We start from the raw sequence: 15571 nt of genomic DNA on the forward strand, positions 1-15571 counted from the left end.
AGAAGGGGAAAAGATGTGCTTTTGACAGCATGGAGAAATCTGAGAGGCATAACTGTGTTTTCCATTGCTTACTTCTCAGCCTCCACCAGCTCAGGGATCCTAGCCCCAGCTCCAAAGCTGGGCAGTTTGCATGCCACTTCCGAAACCTCCGGCCTGTGAGAGGAACCGGATGCCTGGGTTGCTCCGAGTTCTAAGTCTCTTCTCTGAATCACAGCAGCTTCCTCTCACAGGATCTTTCTCATCGGTGCTACCCCCTTCTGCCCCTGAACATCTGTCTGGTCCTTGGGGGCCCTTGTCTTCTTCCAGGGTCTCATGCTCACCTCATATTCCCAGAAGCTTTCCCCTCTTCCTCTGCCACCTTCCACTTCTACATCCGGGACCTCCTGTGTAGGCCTGGGCTTAAAATTGGATGGTCATGTTTCTGGTTGGAAAGATTCTGATGTACACATGCAAACACTAGCACACACTCACACTCTATTCTTTCCTTTTTCCTTGTGGCCATGCTTTGGTTGAGTCCCAGTTGTGTCCTAGGTGATGGTAGTGGGGTTTGGCCTACCGTTTCCAGAGAACTGGAATACGGAGGTTGGAGCACCCCCCCTTTCCTTCAGGGAGCCCCCAAGCCATTTCCTTCCATCCTTCAGGGCCTCAACTACCAGCTCTTGGAAAAGATGTTCCTGTCAAAGGCCAAGCCTGAGAGCCTTAGAAAGGAAGCTCAGGGAAGTGATAGAAGCTGGATGACAGGACTGGAGCCCTGAAGGAAAATGGAACTGGGAGGCTGGAGGGAGAGCTGGCTGGTGCCCCGGCTGGTGGCCCAGCTGCCTGGCTGCACTTGGGTGTGGATCTCTGGTTGCCCAAGAACAGACAATCCAGGTTACATAATTTGGCTCTTTCCGCCTCCTTCCTTTGCTTCTAATTTTAGCAATCAAATTTCCCTCTTCCACAAGGCTCTTCCTCCATCCATTCTACTTCCATTACCTATCCTCCCTCAGCTCCTCGGGGTCCCCCAACCTGCCGCCCCCAACTTGGCTCATTCAGTGACTCAGCAGAGGGAAAGCCCTGTGTTGGAGGAGGGGAGATACTCGGTGGGGAGGAGGATGTGGTTCTGCTTGGGGAGCTTGGTGGGGAAGGAAACTGGTTTGGTTCCCTTTTTGCCTCTGTTCACATCTGTCTCTCCAGCCGCAGACGAGAGTGCACGGGACCCCAGCACAGGGGGTAGAGGGAGGCCTGAGGGCAAAGTGCTCCTTCTGAGGGCTGCTCTGGAGGGTGGGCAAGCAGGAGGCTTCTGGGGAAGCGGAGGACACCCAAGGGTGTGTGTTCATGTTGCAGGTGTGTAGGAGCTGTGGGTTTCGGCAAGCGGGCAGGCAAGGAGATGTCATGGGTGATGAAAACCATAGCAATGGAAAAAGGCAGAGGAGACAGGGAGTGAGAGAGATGTGGAACCAGGTCTTATTAGGAAATAGCAGAGTCAAGAGTAGTGGTAGAGGCCCATGGGCCCCACTCGTTTCATTAAAAGTTTTGCTCCCACCCAGTGTCCGCTTGGGCAGCATGTGCCCCTTCCTGGGCCAGCCCCATCCCTGACCATGTCCTTCCTCCTTCTGATTGTCCCTAAGGCTACATCCCCACAGTTTCTGGTTCTTTCCCTGCCATCACTTGAGAGCCTCTGCGTGGCGATTCAGGGCCTGAGAAAGGGCTGTCACAGCCCCCATCACCCGGCCCAACTCCCAGGTCTCAATCTGGCTTCGGAATCGCTGCAAGAAACGATCAGGATGCCAGCGGATCTGCTGAACCCTCAAGTATCTCCTCAGAGCCCCCTGCTCCTCCAAGGGTGGGCCCCTGGCCACCAGGGCTGCAGCCATGGCCTCTGGGTCTCCTCCCCCAGGGCAGGGCCAGGGCACATCACCAAAGCGCCAGAGACTGCCTCTCCCTGCCCCTCTGGGGTGCTCGGCCCTTGGCCCAGCCCTGGCTGGCTCTGGCCCTTGGTCTCCTCGAGTCTCATGGGCCCTTCTGGCTCGGCTCTCACGAAGTTCTTCCTCCTTGGCCCTGGCTCGCTCTCGGAAGAGCCGCTGCTCCTCCTCTTGCTGTCGCCAGCTGTGACTGGAGCTCTCGGCTCTCAGCGTTCGGCGAGACCTTTCTGCTTCCCACTGTTGCTGATGCTGGCGCTTCTGCGCATGCTCCCGGGCCAGGCGCTCGGACCAGGCGGAGAAGGACTCGGGCTCCTGGGTCTCCCGAGAAGCGTCATCTGTTTGAGAGAGGCTGTGAGAAGGGGCTATTCCGCGAGAGCTGGGGAAGCACAGAGGAGGAACTCAGAGGAAGCCCCGCGGAGGGCCCAGTTTCCAATCTCACCTTCGAATCTCCCGATGACCTCCTGCCACTCGTCCTCCAGCTCGCCCTGCAGCTTCTGCCTCCATTCCTGCTCCTTGGACGCTTCCTCCTCCTCCTCCTCTCCGGCGGAATCCCAGGGAGGTCCCCAGCCTAGAATCTGCCCAGGGGTCTCCCCATCCTTGTTCTTTATCCCCATGGCGGAGGGACAGCGACTCAGCAGTGGCAGGAAGAAGTCTGTGTAAGCTGTGGACGCAAGAGCAGTGAGCACAAGTCAGCTGGGCCCCCAAGCCTTGGCGGGGCCCATCACTGAGTTCTGCCTGGTTATTCCCTCCCTTAGGCAATCATTCTTACTGCCTTGGATTTAGGCGATTTGTCTTGATCTTTTTTTTTTTTTTTTCTGGTCCTAGAGCTTGAACTCTGGGCCTAGGCACTGTCCCTGGGCTTTGGGGCTCCAGGATAATGCTCTGCCCCTTGATCCACAACTCCATTTCTGGCTTCTTGATGGCGAATTGGGAGATAAGAGTCTCCTAGACTTTCCTGCTCAAGGTGTCCTCAAATCACAACCCTCAGATCTCAACCAACTAAGTAGCTAGGACTACAGGTATGAGCCGTCAGTGCCCAGATAGTCTTGGTCTAGATAGTCTTGGGCCCAGATAGTGGCCCACATGGATCCTTCCTGGATATTAGGAAATAACTGTTCCCGACAAATAATTCGCTGATAGTTTACATGAATAAGTGTGGTGTTTAAAATACTCTCACCTAGCTGAACAGGACTCAGAATCCTGGGTCTATAAAATTAACTTAGCCAGGCACTGGTGGCTCATGCCTATAATCCTAGCTACTCAGGATGCTGAGATCTGAGAATCATGTCCAAAGCCAGCCCAGGCAGGAAAGTCCGTGAGACTGTTTATCTCCAATTAGCCACCAGGAAACTGGAAGTGGTGTTGTGGCTCACGTGGTAGAGTGCTAGCCTTGAGCTGAAGAGCTCAGGGACAGCACCCAAGCTCAGAGTTCAAGCCCCAGGACTGGCAAAAAAAAAAAAAAATGTAACCTAATCCCAAATGCTCTTTGTGTGTTCAGAGTTCTACTATGTCAAATGACATTTTATGACCCTGCCTCCAGCCACTTAGGACAATATCAAAACCCTTTGACTGTGTATTCCATTTTTGACTTGAAAATATCCTACATATCCCTTATTATGTTTATCACCCTATGTATTAGACTGGTAAAGTGCCAGAAGACTCTTACTCTGTACCACCATAAATATAAACATATACTTAATAACATTTTTCAATACACTGAGTAAAGTCATTGTTGCCAGGGGAATTCTTTAGCCAACCTCACCTAAGGAATGATGGGAAGAGAGGCAATGAAAGCAAGTAACACATATGAGCCATACAAACGTGGCCAGTAGCACAGCAGGCTCTTCTTAAGAGGACAAGGGGCTGAGATGGAGGCTCTCTCTCAGGATCTGGCAGGAATAGGAAAGGACTGATATTCCGTCTGCGCGGCATATGATCCAGGGGATGCTGCTTGCTTGCTTGCCTGCCACTCAGGTAGCCTAATGCTGGCTAGGCCCACCCATACTGGCCACCACCCTCCTCTTTCTTGCAGGGGACACGGGAAGTTGAGAGCGGCAGCCTCCCTTCCTGTGGACCTACTTTCTCAATCTGTGTGTGGCGCTGTGAAAGTACCGTTTACCTGGCAGAAGGACGGCATCATAAAGGGGAGGATTGCTCTGTCACTGCCAGGAAGGGAGAAAGACAACATGTGCCCAGCCTTGGCTAGCCAAGGTGTCCACCACCACACCCAGATCGCACATGGTAAGGTGAAGAGACAGGGCACTTTTTAGTATTGCTGCTGTGACTCTCCTAACTTTACGAACTTGTCCTATCCAACAAGTAGCTAGGACTTTTTCTTTTTCTTTTCTTTTTGCCAGTCCTGGGGCTTGAACTCAGGGCCTGAGCACTGTCCTTGGCTTCTTCTTGCTCAAAGCTAGCACTCTGCCAACTTGAGCCACAGCGCCACTTCTGGCTTTTTCTATATATGTGGTGTTGAAGAATCAAACCCAGGGCTTCATGTATACGAGGCAAGCACTCTTGCCACTAGGCCATATTCCCAGCCCTCGAGTTATTTTTTTAGATAGGATATATCACTTTTGCATCTTCCTACCTATCTTCCCTCACTGCTGGGATTAAGGAAAGTGCCACTATGAGCGGCATGAACACACTTGTAAATAGCGTCAATATCACAACTAGGCCCCGTGCGTGACACATGCCTTAGTACCGACTACTTTGGAGACTGATACAGGTGGAGAGTTCAAGCCCAAAAGTCCAAGGCCAGCCCGAGGAATATAATAAGACTCTGATTAAAAAAAAAAAAAAAAAAGCCAGGCACTGGTGGCTCACACCTGTAATCCTAGCTACTCAGGAGGCTGAGATCTGAGGATCAAAGCCAGCCCAGACAGGAAAGGCTGTGAGACCATTATCTCTAATTAACCACCAGAAAATGGGAAATGGCGCTGTGGCTCAAATGGTACAGTGCTAGCTAGCCTTGAGCTGAAGAGCTCAGGGACAGTGCCCAGGCCCAGAGTTCAAGTCCCATGACTGACACCCAAAAAACTAAAGCCAGTATCAGAAGTCTATCCTGACTAAGGATTGAGATGCAGAGAAGACAAAGGAAAAAGTGGGCAGGCTGGGAGGTGAGAGAGGGCTCTGAGGCGGAGGTGCGCCAGTGCAGGGGAGATTATACTTGGCAAACTGGAAATAGGAAAAAGAGAAGACAATGGGCAAAAGGCAAGCACGCTTGGCACTGCAGGCAGGGCCATGGTAGCTAGAGCGGTGAGTCCGTGGGCGTGAGGCAGAAGCCGAGGCTGGAAAGGCAAATGGAACTTACACCGGATGCTCAGTCATTTTAAAATGAGGCCACCTCTTCTTTCTGCTGTGCAGATTAAAGTGGTAATCTGTGTCTGGCGCTGTGTTGGCACAGAGCAGAAATGTGGTAAATAAGCTGGGTGTGGTAGTACATAGCTGCAATTCCAGCACTCAAGGAGGCTGAGAAAGGAGAATCAGGAGTTCCATGCTGGCCTGGGCTACACAGGAAGACCTTGGCACAAACCAACCAAGCTGGTTTAGGATTTAAAAATTTTTTTGTCAGTCATGGGGCTTGAACTCAGGGCCTGGGCATTGTCCCTGAGCTCTTCAACTCAAGGCTAGTGCCAGTACCACTTCTGCTTTATTGGTGATTAATTAGAGATAAGAGTCTCATGAACTTTCCTGCCCGGGCTGGCTCTGAACCACAATCCTCAGATCTCAGCTCCTAAGTCACTAGGATTACAGGCACAAGCCATGAGCGTCAAGCTGGTTTGGGATTTTATTCCTTATTATTTTGGTCTGAGACAAGGACTTGAACTTGGTACCTGACACTTTTGCTCTTTGGCTAGCACTCTAACAACTGAGCCATACTTCCAACCCTGGGATTTGATTATTTCTACAAAGCCTGTGAGAAAATAACCCTGTTTCTCAGTGTTCACTACATCTTGTATGTAGAGAATGGTTATTGTTTTACCAGGATGTACTTATTTAGCTAAGAACACATCCCCATGAGATGATAGATTCAAAAAATTCACTAAAGAGTCAGGTGCTGGTGGCTCACGCCTGTAATCCTAGCTACTCAGGAAGCTGAGATCTGGAGATCATGGTTTGAAGGTAGCCCAAGCAGGAAAGTCTATGAATCTCTTACCGCCAATAAGCTACTCAGAAAAAGCTAGAAGTGGCACTGTGTCTCAAGTGATAGTGCTAGCCTTGAGCCAAAGCAACTCAGAGACAGTGCCCAGGCCCTGAGTTCAAGTTCCAGGACTGGCACACACACACAAAAAAGCCACTAAAGTCCAAAATGGTAGAGACTCAGCCATGTGCCAGTGGCTTACACCTGTAATAAGAGACTGAGATCTGAGAATCACTGTTCAAAGCCAGTCTGGTCAGGAATCCTTGAGAACCTTATCACTAAGTAACTACCAAAAAGCCAGAAGTAGAGCTGTGGCTCAAGTGGTAGAGCACCAGCCTTGAGCAGAAAAGTTCAAGGACAATGCCCAGGCCATGAATTCAAGCTCTAAGAAGAAGAACAACAACAAAAAAACCCAAGGTGGAGCCTTTCAGTGGTATCTTATTGGCTGTGATGACAAGTCTCACCGCTCTAGCACGTTTGGCAACATTCCTTAGACTTAACATGAGAATTATGGGGAAAACTTCTGGCAGAGGATTCTGGGTCATTTAATCTATTAAAAAAGGATTTTTTTTAAAACCTTGTCATTTATTTTTCTTTCTTTCTTTCTCCTTCCTTCCCTCAACTTTTTTTTTTTTTTTTGCCAGTCCTGGGGCTTGAACTCAGGGCCTGAGCATTGTCACTGGTTTCTTTTTGCTCAAGGTTAGCACTCTACCACTTGAGCACAGCACCACTTCTGGATTTTTCTTTATATGTGGTATTGAGGAATCGAACCCAGGGCTTTGTGTATCCTAGGCAAGCATTCTTCCACTAGGCCACATTCCCAGCCCCCCCAAAGATATTTCCATTTGACTTTAAAGCAGCTGGCAGCTCAATGAGATGGGCCTCCTGACCCAGGAGTTAGAAAGCCACCTGGTGGCAGAGCTCGGAGGGCATCAGGAAGAAACACAGCCTGAGAGAAGTTTAAGAGTTGGAGAGAGCTGGGATGTAGCTCACTGGTAAAGCATTTACCTAGCAAGTACGAGGCCCTGGGTTCAATCCCCAGAACAAAGAAAAAAAAAATCTTCAAGCTGTAAGAGTTGGAGAATGAAACAAATAATGTTGAGTGAGATAAGCCTAGAACACAGAAAACAAAGGGGCATGATCTCCCTGATATATGACTGTTAACAAAGGGAGACGGAGAGACAGTAGAGACCAAGTCTGTGAACACTGTATATGTTCTTGATACATTGTATATTGCATATGTGTCTACCTGACCTAGACAAGGGATGGAAAAACAGGTCGTAAGATATCACAAGAAATGCACACACTGCCCTACTATGTAACTGCACCCTCTTTGCACAACACCTTGTAAAAAAATTTATGTTCAATTAATAAAAAAATAAATTAAAAAAAAAAAGAGTTGGAGAATGAAAGCACTGAGCCAGGGGTGGCCTCTTCAGAACACTATGATCTCTCAGACCATGTCTAAGATTTCAGACCACTTCTGAGCTCCATTTTCCTATAAATGGGATGGCAGTCTTACATGCTTGTTAGAATTCAACACAATGAAGGAAGTGCCTACCACCCTGTCAGGGACAGTTTCACCACTCAAAAAGCTTCACTTGAGCAATACAAAAAGAAAAATCATATAGTTATAATTTTGTGAGTATCAAACTACCACCAAAGTTTGGTTTATTTACTTGTGAAAATACCAGTTTTAGAGACGCAAATTCCAGGTTTGTGACCTGTTTGTGATAGAGTGGGGATCTGGAGGCAACTCTCTTTGGGGGTTCTCTCATCAGCCAGAAAGATACTTTTACTTGGCAAACTTCTTTTGCTTTTAAAGTTAAAAAGAAGCTGGGCGGTAGTGGCTCACGCCTGTAATCCTAGCTACTCAGGAGGCTGAGATCTGAGGATCTCAGTTCGAAGCCACCCCGGGGAGGAAAGTCCATGAGACTCTTAGCTCCAATTAACCATCAGAAAACTGGAAGTGGTGCTGTGGCTCAAGTGGTAGAGCACTAGCTTTGAGCTGAAGAACTCAGGGATAGCGCTCAGGCCCAGAGTACAAGCCACATGACAGACGGGGGGGGGGGGGGGGGGGAAATCAAAGAAAAACCTTAAAAAGAAAACTGAAATATGCTACTCAATCTTGTTAGGAAAATGGAGAATGAAAAAGGAGTAGGCCGGACTGGATCCTCAACAGGCAAGGACTGTTTATTGAGGAACAGCATGGGGCACAGACCTTCCCAAGGTTTGGAGGTTGTGCCAGGCAGGGGGTGACAGGGAGTGGATTTGGGACCAGGCTTATAAGGGGTCTGAGCAAGGAGGCAGAGGTTATTGAAAGCACTAGGTCTAGGAAGTTGGTGGCTTTTCCTGGGGCCCACAATGGATTGTTTACAGCTGGGATTAGGTGAATTGCCCTGCCTGCACATCAAAGCAGGTCAGCACATACCAGGGGTTTTGCTTAATGCCTGGGAAAGCTGGGTGGGTGGGGTCAATCCTTCAAATCTCACTTATGTTAAGTAGAGTTAAAGAAAAGGATATTTTTAGCTGGATGCCTAGCTACTTAGGAGGTGGAGATCTGAGGGTTGAGGTTTGAAGCCAGCCCAGACAGAAAAGTCCATGAGATTCTTACCTCAAATAAATTACTCAGGAAAATCTGGATGTGGCACTGTCTCAAGTGGTAGAGGGCTAGCTTTGAACACAAAGAGGCGCAGGGACAGTGCCCATGCCTAGAGTTCAAGCCCCAGGACTGGAAGAAAGAAAGAAAGAAAGGAAGGGAGGCAGGGAGGGAGGGAGGGAGGGAGTGAGGAAGGAAGAAAGGAAGGAAGGAAGGAAGGAAGGAAGGAAGGAAGGAAGGAAGGAAGGGAGAAAAAGCTGGAAGTGGTGATGTGCCTCAAGGTCAAGGACAGCACCCAGGTCTCTCCACCCCCCCCACCCCCGTCCCCATGTCTAGCAAGGAGTAGAGGCTGTTATTTTAATTCTGCATATGGGCAAATCTAATAACTTAATATCCAGCTACTGTTTAAGTATGGAGCTAGAATCTGAACTCAAGCAATCTGACTGCAGAGCCTACTTTACTAAAGTTTTTTCTTTCTTTCTTTTTTTTTTGTTTTTCTTTTGCCAGTCCTGGGCCTTGAGCTCAGGGCCTGAGCACTGTCCCTGGCTTCTTTTTGCTCAAGCTAGCACTCTGCCAACTTGAGCCACAGCGCCACTTCTGGCCGTTTTCTATATAAGTGGTGCTGAGGAATCTAACCCAGGGTTTCATTTATACGAGGCAAGCACTCTTGCCACTAGGCCATATTCCCAGCCCCTTAAAGTTTCTTGATTGCAGGAAACAAAGCTAAGCCCAGTGTTAGTGGTTCATACCTGTAATCCTGTTTACCCAGGAGGCTAAAATCTGAGGATCAAGATTCAAAGGCAGCCAAGGCAGAAAAGTCTAAGAAACTCTTATCTCTAACTACTAAATAGATGGAAGTAGGGCTCAAGTGGCTCAGCACCAGCCTTGAGTGAAAAACGCTAAGGGACAGTGCTCAGGCCCTGAGTTCAAGTCCTAGTACTGGTACAAAAAGAAAGAAAAGAAAGAGAGTGAGAGAGTAACAGAAAGAGAAAGAAAGGAAGGAAGGAAGGAAGGAAGGAAGGAAGGAAGGAAGGGAAGGAAGGGAAGGAAGGGAAGGAAGGTGGAAAACAGGCAGGCAGGCAAGAAGACAAGGTACTAATCAAATAAGGATAGATAGCCGAACCAGGTGTGGTGGTATGTGCACGTGTTCCCTGATCACGGGTGTCTGAGACAGGAGGATCACCAGTCTGAGGCCAGCTTGGCCTAGCAAGATCTTTTCTCTCCTATACACACACGCGCGCGCGCACACACACACAAGGGAATGTTAGGCTTTTCAGACAATGCTATTTCCGTCCTACAATCACAAATGATTGCCACATGCCAACTCGGTCAACTACCTTCCTAGGCCCCAGTGACCAGACAACTCGCTTATTTCTCAACAATAAACTGGTGTTCACCTCAAATCGGATCGGTGGCTCAGGACTGTCTTTCTGGCTGGCAGACTCACCATCAGGGCCCTGACGGGCAGCAGCGTGCAGCGCAGTGTCCCCGTGGCGGTCCTGGTGGGCAGGATCAGCCCCAAGGCGGAGCAGCAGGCACAAGGCAGGGGCGTCATGGCGGGCACAGGCCCTGTGCAGCGGAGGGGGCTGCCCAGCATCCACATCAAGGCCTGGGTGTCGCTGGAGGAGGGCCTGGGCCCGGACCAGCCGTCCTGCAGACAAGTAGCGACGGAAGCGACGCTCTCGGCGCTGGCGGCGGGATGCAGAGGCCATGGAACTCTTGGGCTGAGGAAAAAGGAACAAAAATGAAGGCTGCCATCAGGGCAGATTTTTGGCTGGTCCCTCCAGCTCCGTGTCAGACATGCCCTCCTATGTCTCGGATATTTCCTTGTTTCTCCTCACGTCTCTAGTAAAGAGAAGGCCTACCTTCGCCCTCATCCTTGACCAGATGATAGGTCTGAAAGAACAATTTGAGTGGGGCTGGGAGCACAGAGTTAATTTTTTGAGGTAAATTTTGAGGAAAAGCTACATAAGTACTTGAAAACTCAAGAGCCCAGGTAAATTTTTAAAAATAAACTTTGGGGAAGAGGTTTAAAAAAAAAAAAAAAGAATAGGGCCTGATGGGGAAATTTTTAATCAGCCAGAATCTGGATTTAAAAGTCACAGTTTCAAATAGTGATCTAGAAATGGAATCTAATGTACCCGGCGGACAGATGTGGAGGCTTCTCCCTCTGAGACCTGGGGGGAGGGGTTACTCATCAGACCTGTCCCCCCGCCCCCCAAGCGCCCCCAGAGCGGTAGGCCCGAGGCCTGTGTTTAAAACGCTCCGAGCAGGGAGGCGGGAAGGGCGGAGATAATCCAGGTTGGCGGAAATGACGCCAGCGCAGACGCAAGTTTGGGGCGGAAATGAGCGTCGAAGCGCATTACCGGATGTCACTCATCCCCGACCGGGTGGCTTCTTCGCCAGGCCTCCGGTGGGGAAACTGGGGAACGTACGACAAAGGGTCCACCTGGAACCGGAAGACCGGATGAGATGCTGCGCGGGGGGTGGGGGGGGTGGGGTGGAGGGAATGAGGAATGGGGGGGTGAGCGGGGAAGAAAGGAGGGTTCTGTGAAGGTTTACCCCAGCCTCCCCCAACTGGGGGCGCAGGCAGGATCGATGGACCGATGAAAAGATAGAGACAGGATAAAAAGCGCAGTGGAAGTGTAAACCCCCAACCACAGTGAAGGCAAAGAATAGGGATAGATTAAGACCCTCAACACAGGAAAAGACATCAAGAGGGCTGGGGGGGGGGCTCAAATAATAGAGCACTTGCCCAGCCGAGCTCAAGACCCTTTGTTGAAGGTCCAGTACCGCCAAAAAATAAAATAATAAAAAATAAGCCGTAGGAAAGAACAAGTGAGATGTACACAGACACTTGGACTGGGGAAATGTAGAGAAAGATGGAAGCAGAAAAGGGACTTGGGAGGGTGAAGGCCAACACGTACGGCAGGATACAGCCTTCTCACCCCATTCTTTGGCTGTGCGCCTCCTTGGGGGACCACCAACCAAGCTCTCCTCCCACTCGAGGTACCAACCCCATCTTTAGACCTCGGTGGCTGGGAAGGGCCTGCACCGGCCTGAAAGTTGCCGGCGGCCCAGGGCCCGGTCTCTGCTGCCCCCAGGTGGCCCTTGTGGGTATTACCCGAATGAGATGCTGGGCGAAGAGGACCAGGCATCACTGGAGGATCAGCTTGGGGGAGACACCGGGTGCGGGAGACTGAGCGACAAGAGGAGCACTAAGACCCAGGCGTAGCGGAGGACTGCATCGACGACGAGCTGGAGGGGAAGTAGGCGATTGGAGGTGGGAGCCATCTGGTACCTTGGTTGCCTTCAAAACAGCGTCATTCCTACCGACAGAAATGGCCAGTCAGTCCCAGGGTATCCAGCAGCTATTACAAGCTGAGAAGCGGGCAGCCGAAAAGGTGGCAGATGCCAGAAAGAGTGAGTCTCCTCTTTTCTTTCTTCAGAGTCTGCAACGGAAATTAGGGGTGAGGGGGTGAGGGATTAACACACATTCCAGTCTTTTGGAAAACCCAAGGCTGGTGAGGAGAGAGCTGGGGGGAATGAAGTAGTAGAGAAGCAATGGAGAGTTGTTAGACTCTAGTACTTGGCTACCTGAGTGAAGGCTGAGTAACTTTCTAGAAGGAGTTGACCCCTACTATCACATTTTGTGGGGGACCCATCCCCACCCGTTCTTCCTTCGTCATCCAGGAAAAGCTCGAAGACTGAAGCAGGCCAAAGAGGAGGCACAGATGGAGGTAGAACAATACCGCAGAGAGCGGGAGCAGGAGTTCCAGAGCAAGCAGCAGGCGGTGAGTTAAAGGGGAATTGAAATGGGACCCATCAGGTACAAATTGGTGAGTATATCTAGTGAAGTGTGTACAGGTGCCTCAACAGGAAACTATGTTGGCAGGAGGCTGAGGAGACCCTAGCAAGAATCACAACATTGATAATGCCTTGACATATGTCAGCAAGTCTGCGAGGTTTTTTTTTGTTTTGTTTTTAATGCCAGTAATGGGAGTTTGAACTCAGGGCCTGATGCTTTCCCTTACCTTTTTCTCTCAAGGCTAATGGTCTGCTACTTGAGCCACAGCTCCACTTCTGGTATTTTGCTGGTTAATTGGAGATTAGCATCTTACAGACTTTCCTGTCTGGCCTGGCTTTGAAACGTGATCCTCAGGTTTCAGTCTCTTGAATAGCTAGGACTGCAGGTATGAGCTAACACATGCCCAGCTAGAGCCTGGGAGATTTTTTTTTTTTTTTTTGCCAGTCCTGGGCCTTGGGCTCAGGGCCTGAGCACTGTCCCTGGCTTCTTTTTGCTCAAGGCTAGCGCTCTGCCACTTGAGCCACAGCGCCACTTCTGGCCGTTTTCGGTATACGCGGTGCTGGGGAATCGAACCCAGGGCTTCATGTATATGAGGCGAGCACTCTTGCCTCATCACCACATCCCCAGCCAAGCCTAGGAGATTTTTAAATACACATAAAGCTTATGGGAGAAGCAACCACCACAGTCTTTGTGGCATACAATAATATTTAGGGTAGAGAGAAGAGTTTCATGGGGGGGGGGAAGGTGGTGGGAATTTTTTATTGTTATTATAAAGATGACATAGAAAGGGGTTAGTAAGATGGTGGGGATTTTATAGTCTTAGGACTAGGCTTCATTTTGGGTGTTAGAGCATAGGTGTTGTGTTGATCTCTTTCATATCTGGGTATTTCTGTGGGTTGGGAATCGTTTTGAAAAGGCCTCTTTTTGGTTTTACTCGGGATCTTTCTCTTCACTTGCTTGGACCTTTCTTTCTCTATTTCTGCCCCTCCGCCCTTTCCCTTTTCCCGACTCCCCAGGCCATGGGATCCCAAGGGAACCTGTCTGCTGAAGTGGAGCAGGCGACCAGGCGCCAGGTGCAGGGCATGCAGAGCTCCCAGCAGAGAAACCGGGAGCGTGTGCTGGCCCAGCTTCTTGGCATGGTCTGCGATGTCAGGCCTCAGGTCCACCCTAACTACCGGATCACCGCCTAAAATTCGGGCCTAGGAACCATCCCAGGGTCCGACTCCTCCTGACAGTCCCTTTCCTCAAACAAATCTCCCAAATCAATACCACCTCCTTTGCCTCCCTGGCCTAGCATGCACAAGGCCCTGGATTCAATCCCCAGCATGGCACCAAAAAGAAAGCAGAAATGATATTCCACCATAATTCTCTGGAAATTCTAGGAGGCAGGGTCTCATATTCTCCTTTGAGACTTATAAATAACCTTCTCCAACATGAATCTCTGTGTTCTGTAACATTAAGACCTTGTAAATGCCCAAGTCATCCTCACCTAACCCTTCGGTGTAATCTGTAACATAAGGGAAGCAATGAATGTAGAAAGCACCCTGACTTTGGATCCTAGCAGATTTGGGTTCCTCTCCAAATCCTGCCCCATTCTGACTGTGCACCTGGGACAAATGACTTAACTTGGAAGCCAAAATGTCTTCCTTTGTGAAACTGGAATAGTAATATTAATAATGATGATGCCCACTTTGTCAGGTTGCTGCAATAATTAGGAATCATTAAAGAAAATATGCTGGTTCCTCGTAGGTACTGATTGTGAGTTAACAAATGGCAACCCTGAGATATTATTACCACTTCTCTTACCTGGGAAAACCTACATATTCCTGCTTCCTGATGTTTGTTAGTGGCTAATTCCACTCACTCTGTGATGCTGGTACTTCTCTAAAGAATTTGTTCTTCCCATCTTTCTTTCCCCAGAGACACTGAAATCCCTGAAAAGATGAAATGACAGTCCCATTTAACTTCTGTATTTTGGTTCCAGGTAGATACAGCATCTCTTAGCATCATTTTGTCTCTCTTAAGCTGGCCTTTCTCTTTATTGGCCATTCTTCCTTTTACTATTTCCCCAAAGACTCAACAGATGTTTACTGATTCCTGAGATCTAAAATGATGTGGTGTACCCTATATGCATGACCTTCCTTTCTATATCCTCAACACTTTGCTTTCCCTCTGTAACAATAAAAGTGTCAATAAAATAACTATGGACAAATCAGTTGGTGAGTTAAAGCAGCCTCCTTTGTATCATCGTTTCTCATTGCAGTCACTCTCTCGTTCCACACTTACATAGTCTCCAGACCCTTGCAAAGCATGTCTGTTGAAACTTGTTGGGAGAAACAAAAGCAAATAGTTCTCTTTTTTTCTCAAAGGAGACATCTTTTGGAAACCTGAGGTCTACAGGTGGCAACTGTAAGAGGAAAGCTGGTGTGAACCACTTTTGCACCATTATCTTGTTTTGTTTTGGGGCTTTATATCATGTTTACATGTGGTATCCCCTTATGGAGACTCTGGAAAGACAGGGTTGTTCATTGTTGTGTCCCAGATCCTAGGATAGCTTTTGACACATATTAGAGAGTTGATAAACACCACAGAATATGTTAGGTGATACTTAGGGCTAGGAAAACTGCTCTTCTATTATCCCTTCCTTGAATCAGTTGTTTTTCTTTTCTTTTCTGTGCCAGTCCTGGGACTTGAACTAAGGGCATGGATACTGTCCTTGAGCTTTTGTGCTTAAGGCTAGTACTCTACTACTTAAGCCACAGCTCCACTTCTGGCATTTTGGTGGTTAGTTAGAGATAAGTCTTGTAGACTTTCCTGCCCAGGATGGCTTTGAACTGTGATTCTAGAGTAGCTAGGATTACAGGCATGAGCCACTAGTGTCTGGCGGATCAATTATTTTTCTTCACTGCAGAAGACAAGCTTGCTTTTTAAGGACTTTAATCAGATAACCTACAGTGTGCTTACTAATCAGATTGAAGAGATAACTAGATGTTGACAGCCTGGCTGTCACTGTTTGCTTTGGATATGTTTTATTCTTCTAAGTGTAGCTGCTTATCTATAAAATACAAGTAAGAAAAACGAAAAAATGCAAATCAGAGGTTATGGGTGGGGTTGGG

The 15571-nt window shown here is 48.9% G+C and overlaps 2 protein-coding genes across 3 annotated transcripts; one reads left to right on the plus strand and one right to left on the minus strand.

Annotated features, from left to right (window-relative positions):
• Positions 1-1423: 1423 nt before the first annotated feature.
• Positions 1424-12065, minus strand: Nfkbil1 (NFKB inhibitor like 1). 2 transcript variants are annotated; one of them, XM_048348158.1, is made up of 4 exons: positions 11949-12065; positions 10095-10371; positions 2344-2565; positions 1424-2239 (listed from the first exon to the last, which is right to left on the minus strand). In XM_048348158.1, exons 2-4 carry the CDS (start codon positions 10357-10359, stop codon positions 1647-1649), a joined length of 1080 nt encoding a protein of 359 aa, XP_048204115.1. In that variant the 5' UTR covers positions 10360-10371; positions 11949-12065; the 3' UTR covers positions 1424-1646. The 2 variants fall into 2 exon arrangements, with proteins under 2 accessions (XP_048204115.1, XP_048204114.1); XM_048348157.1 differs by lacking the exon at positions 11949-12065 and adding an exon at positions 10789-11026.
• Positions 11939-14670, plus strand: Atp6v1g2 (ATPase H+ transporting V1 subunit G2). The gene is made up of 3 exons (XM_048348202.1): positions 11939-12070; positions 12341-12441; positions 13472-14670. Exons 1-3 carry the CDS (start codon positions 11989-11991, stop codon positions 13643-13645), a joined length of 357 nt encoding a protein of 118 aa, XP_048204159.1. The 5' UTR covers positions 11939-11988; the 3' UTR covers positions 13646-14670.
• The last annotated feature ends 901 nt before the right edge of the window (positions 14671-15571 follow it).

This window comes from Perognathus longimembris, chromosome 6, assembly GCF_023159225.1.
Source record: "Perognathus longimembris pacificus isolate PPM17 chromosome 6, ASM2315922v1, whole genome shotgun sequence".
Classification (NCBI taxonomy): domain Eukaryota; kingdom Metazoa; phylum Chordata; class Mammalia; order Rodentia; family Heteromyidae; genus Perognathus; species Perognathus longimembris.

What these genes read in the sequence shown, in the direction of transcription:
- Nfkbil1 (XM_048348157.1), bottom strand. Translation starts at nt 10,845, where the DNA reads ATGAGTAACCCCTCCCCCCAGGTCTCAGAGGGAGAAGCCTCCACATCT. An exon ending in CCTCCACATCTGTCCGCCGG is followed by an intron (nt 10,372 to 10,788) that starts GTACATTAGATT and finishes CTTTTTCCTCAG; the next exon opens with CCCAAGAGTTCCATGGCCTC. An exon ending in TGCCCGTCAGGGCCCTGATG is followed by an intron (nt 2,566 to 10,094) that starts GTGAGTCTGCCA and finishes TTGCGTCCACAG; the next exon opens with CTTACACAGACTTCTTCCTG.
- Atp6v1g2 (XM_048348202.1), top strand. Translation starts at nt 11,989, where the DNA reads ATGGCCAGTCAGTCCCAGGGTATCCAGCAGCTATTACAAGCTGAGAAG. An exon ending in GGTGGCAGATGCCAGAAAGA is followed by an intron (nt 12,071 to 12,340) that starts GTGAGTCTCCTC and finishes TTCGTCATCCAG; the next exon opens with GAAAAGCTCGAAGACTGAAG. An exon ending in TCCAGAGCAAGCAGCAGGCG is followed by an intron (nt 12,442 to 13,471) that starts GTGAGTTAAAGG and finishes CCGACTCCCCAG; the next exon opens with GCCATGGGATCCCAAGGGAA.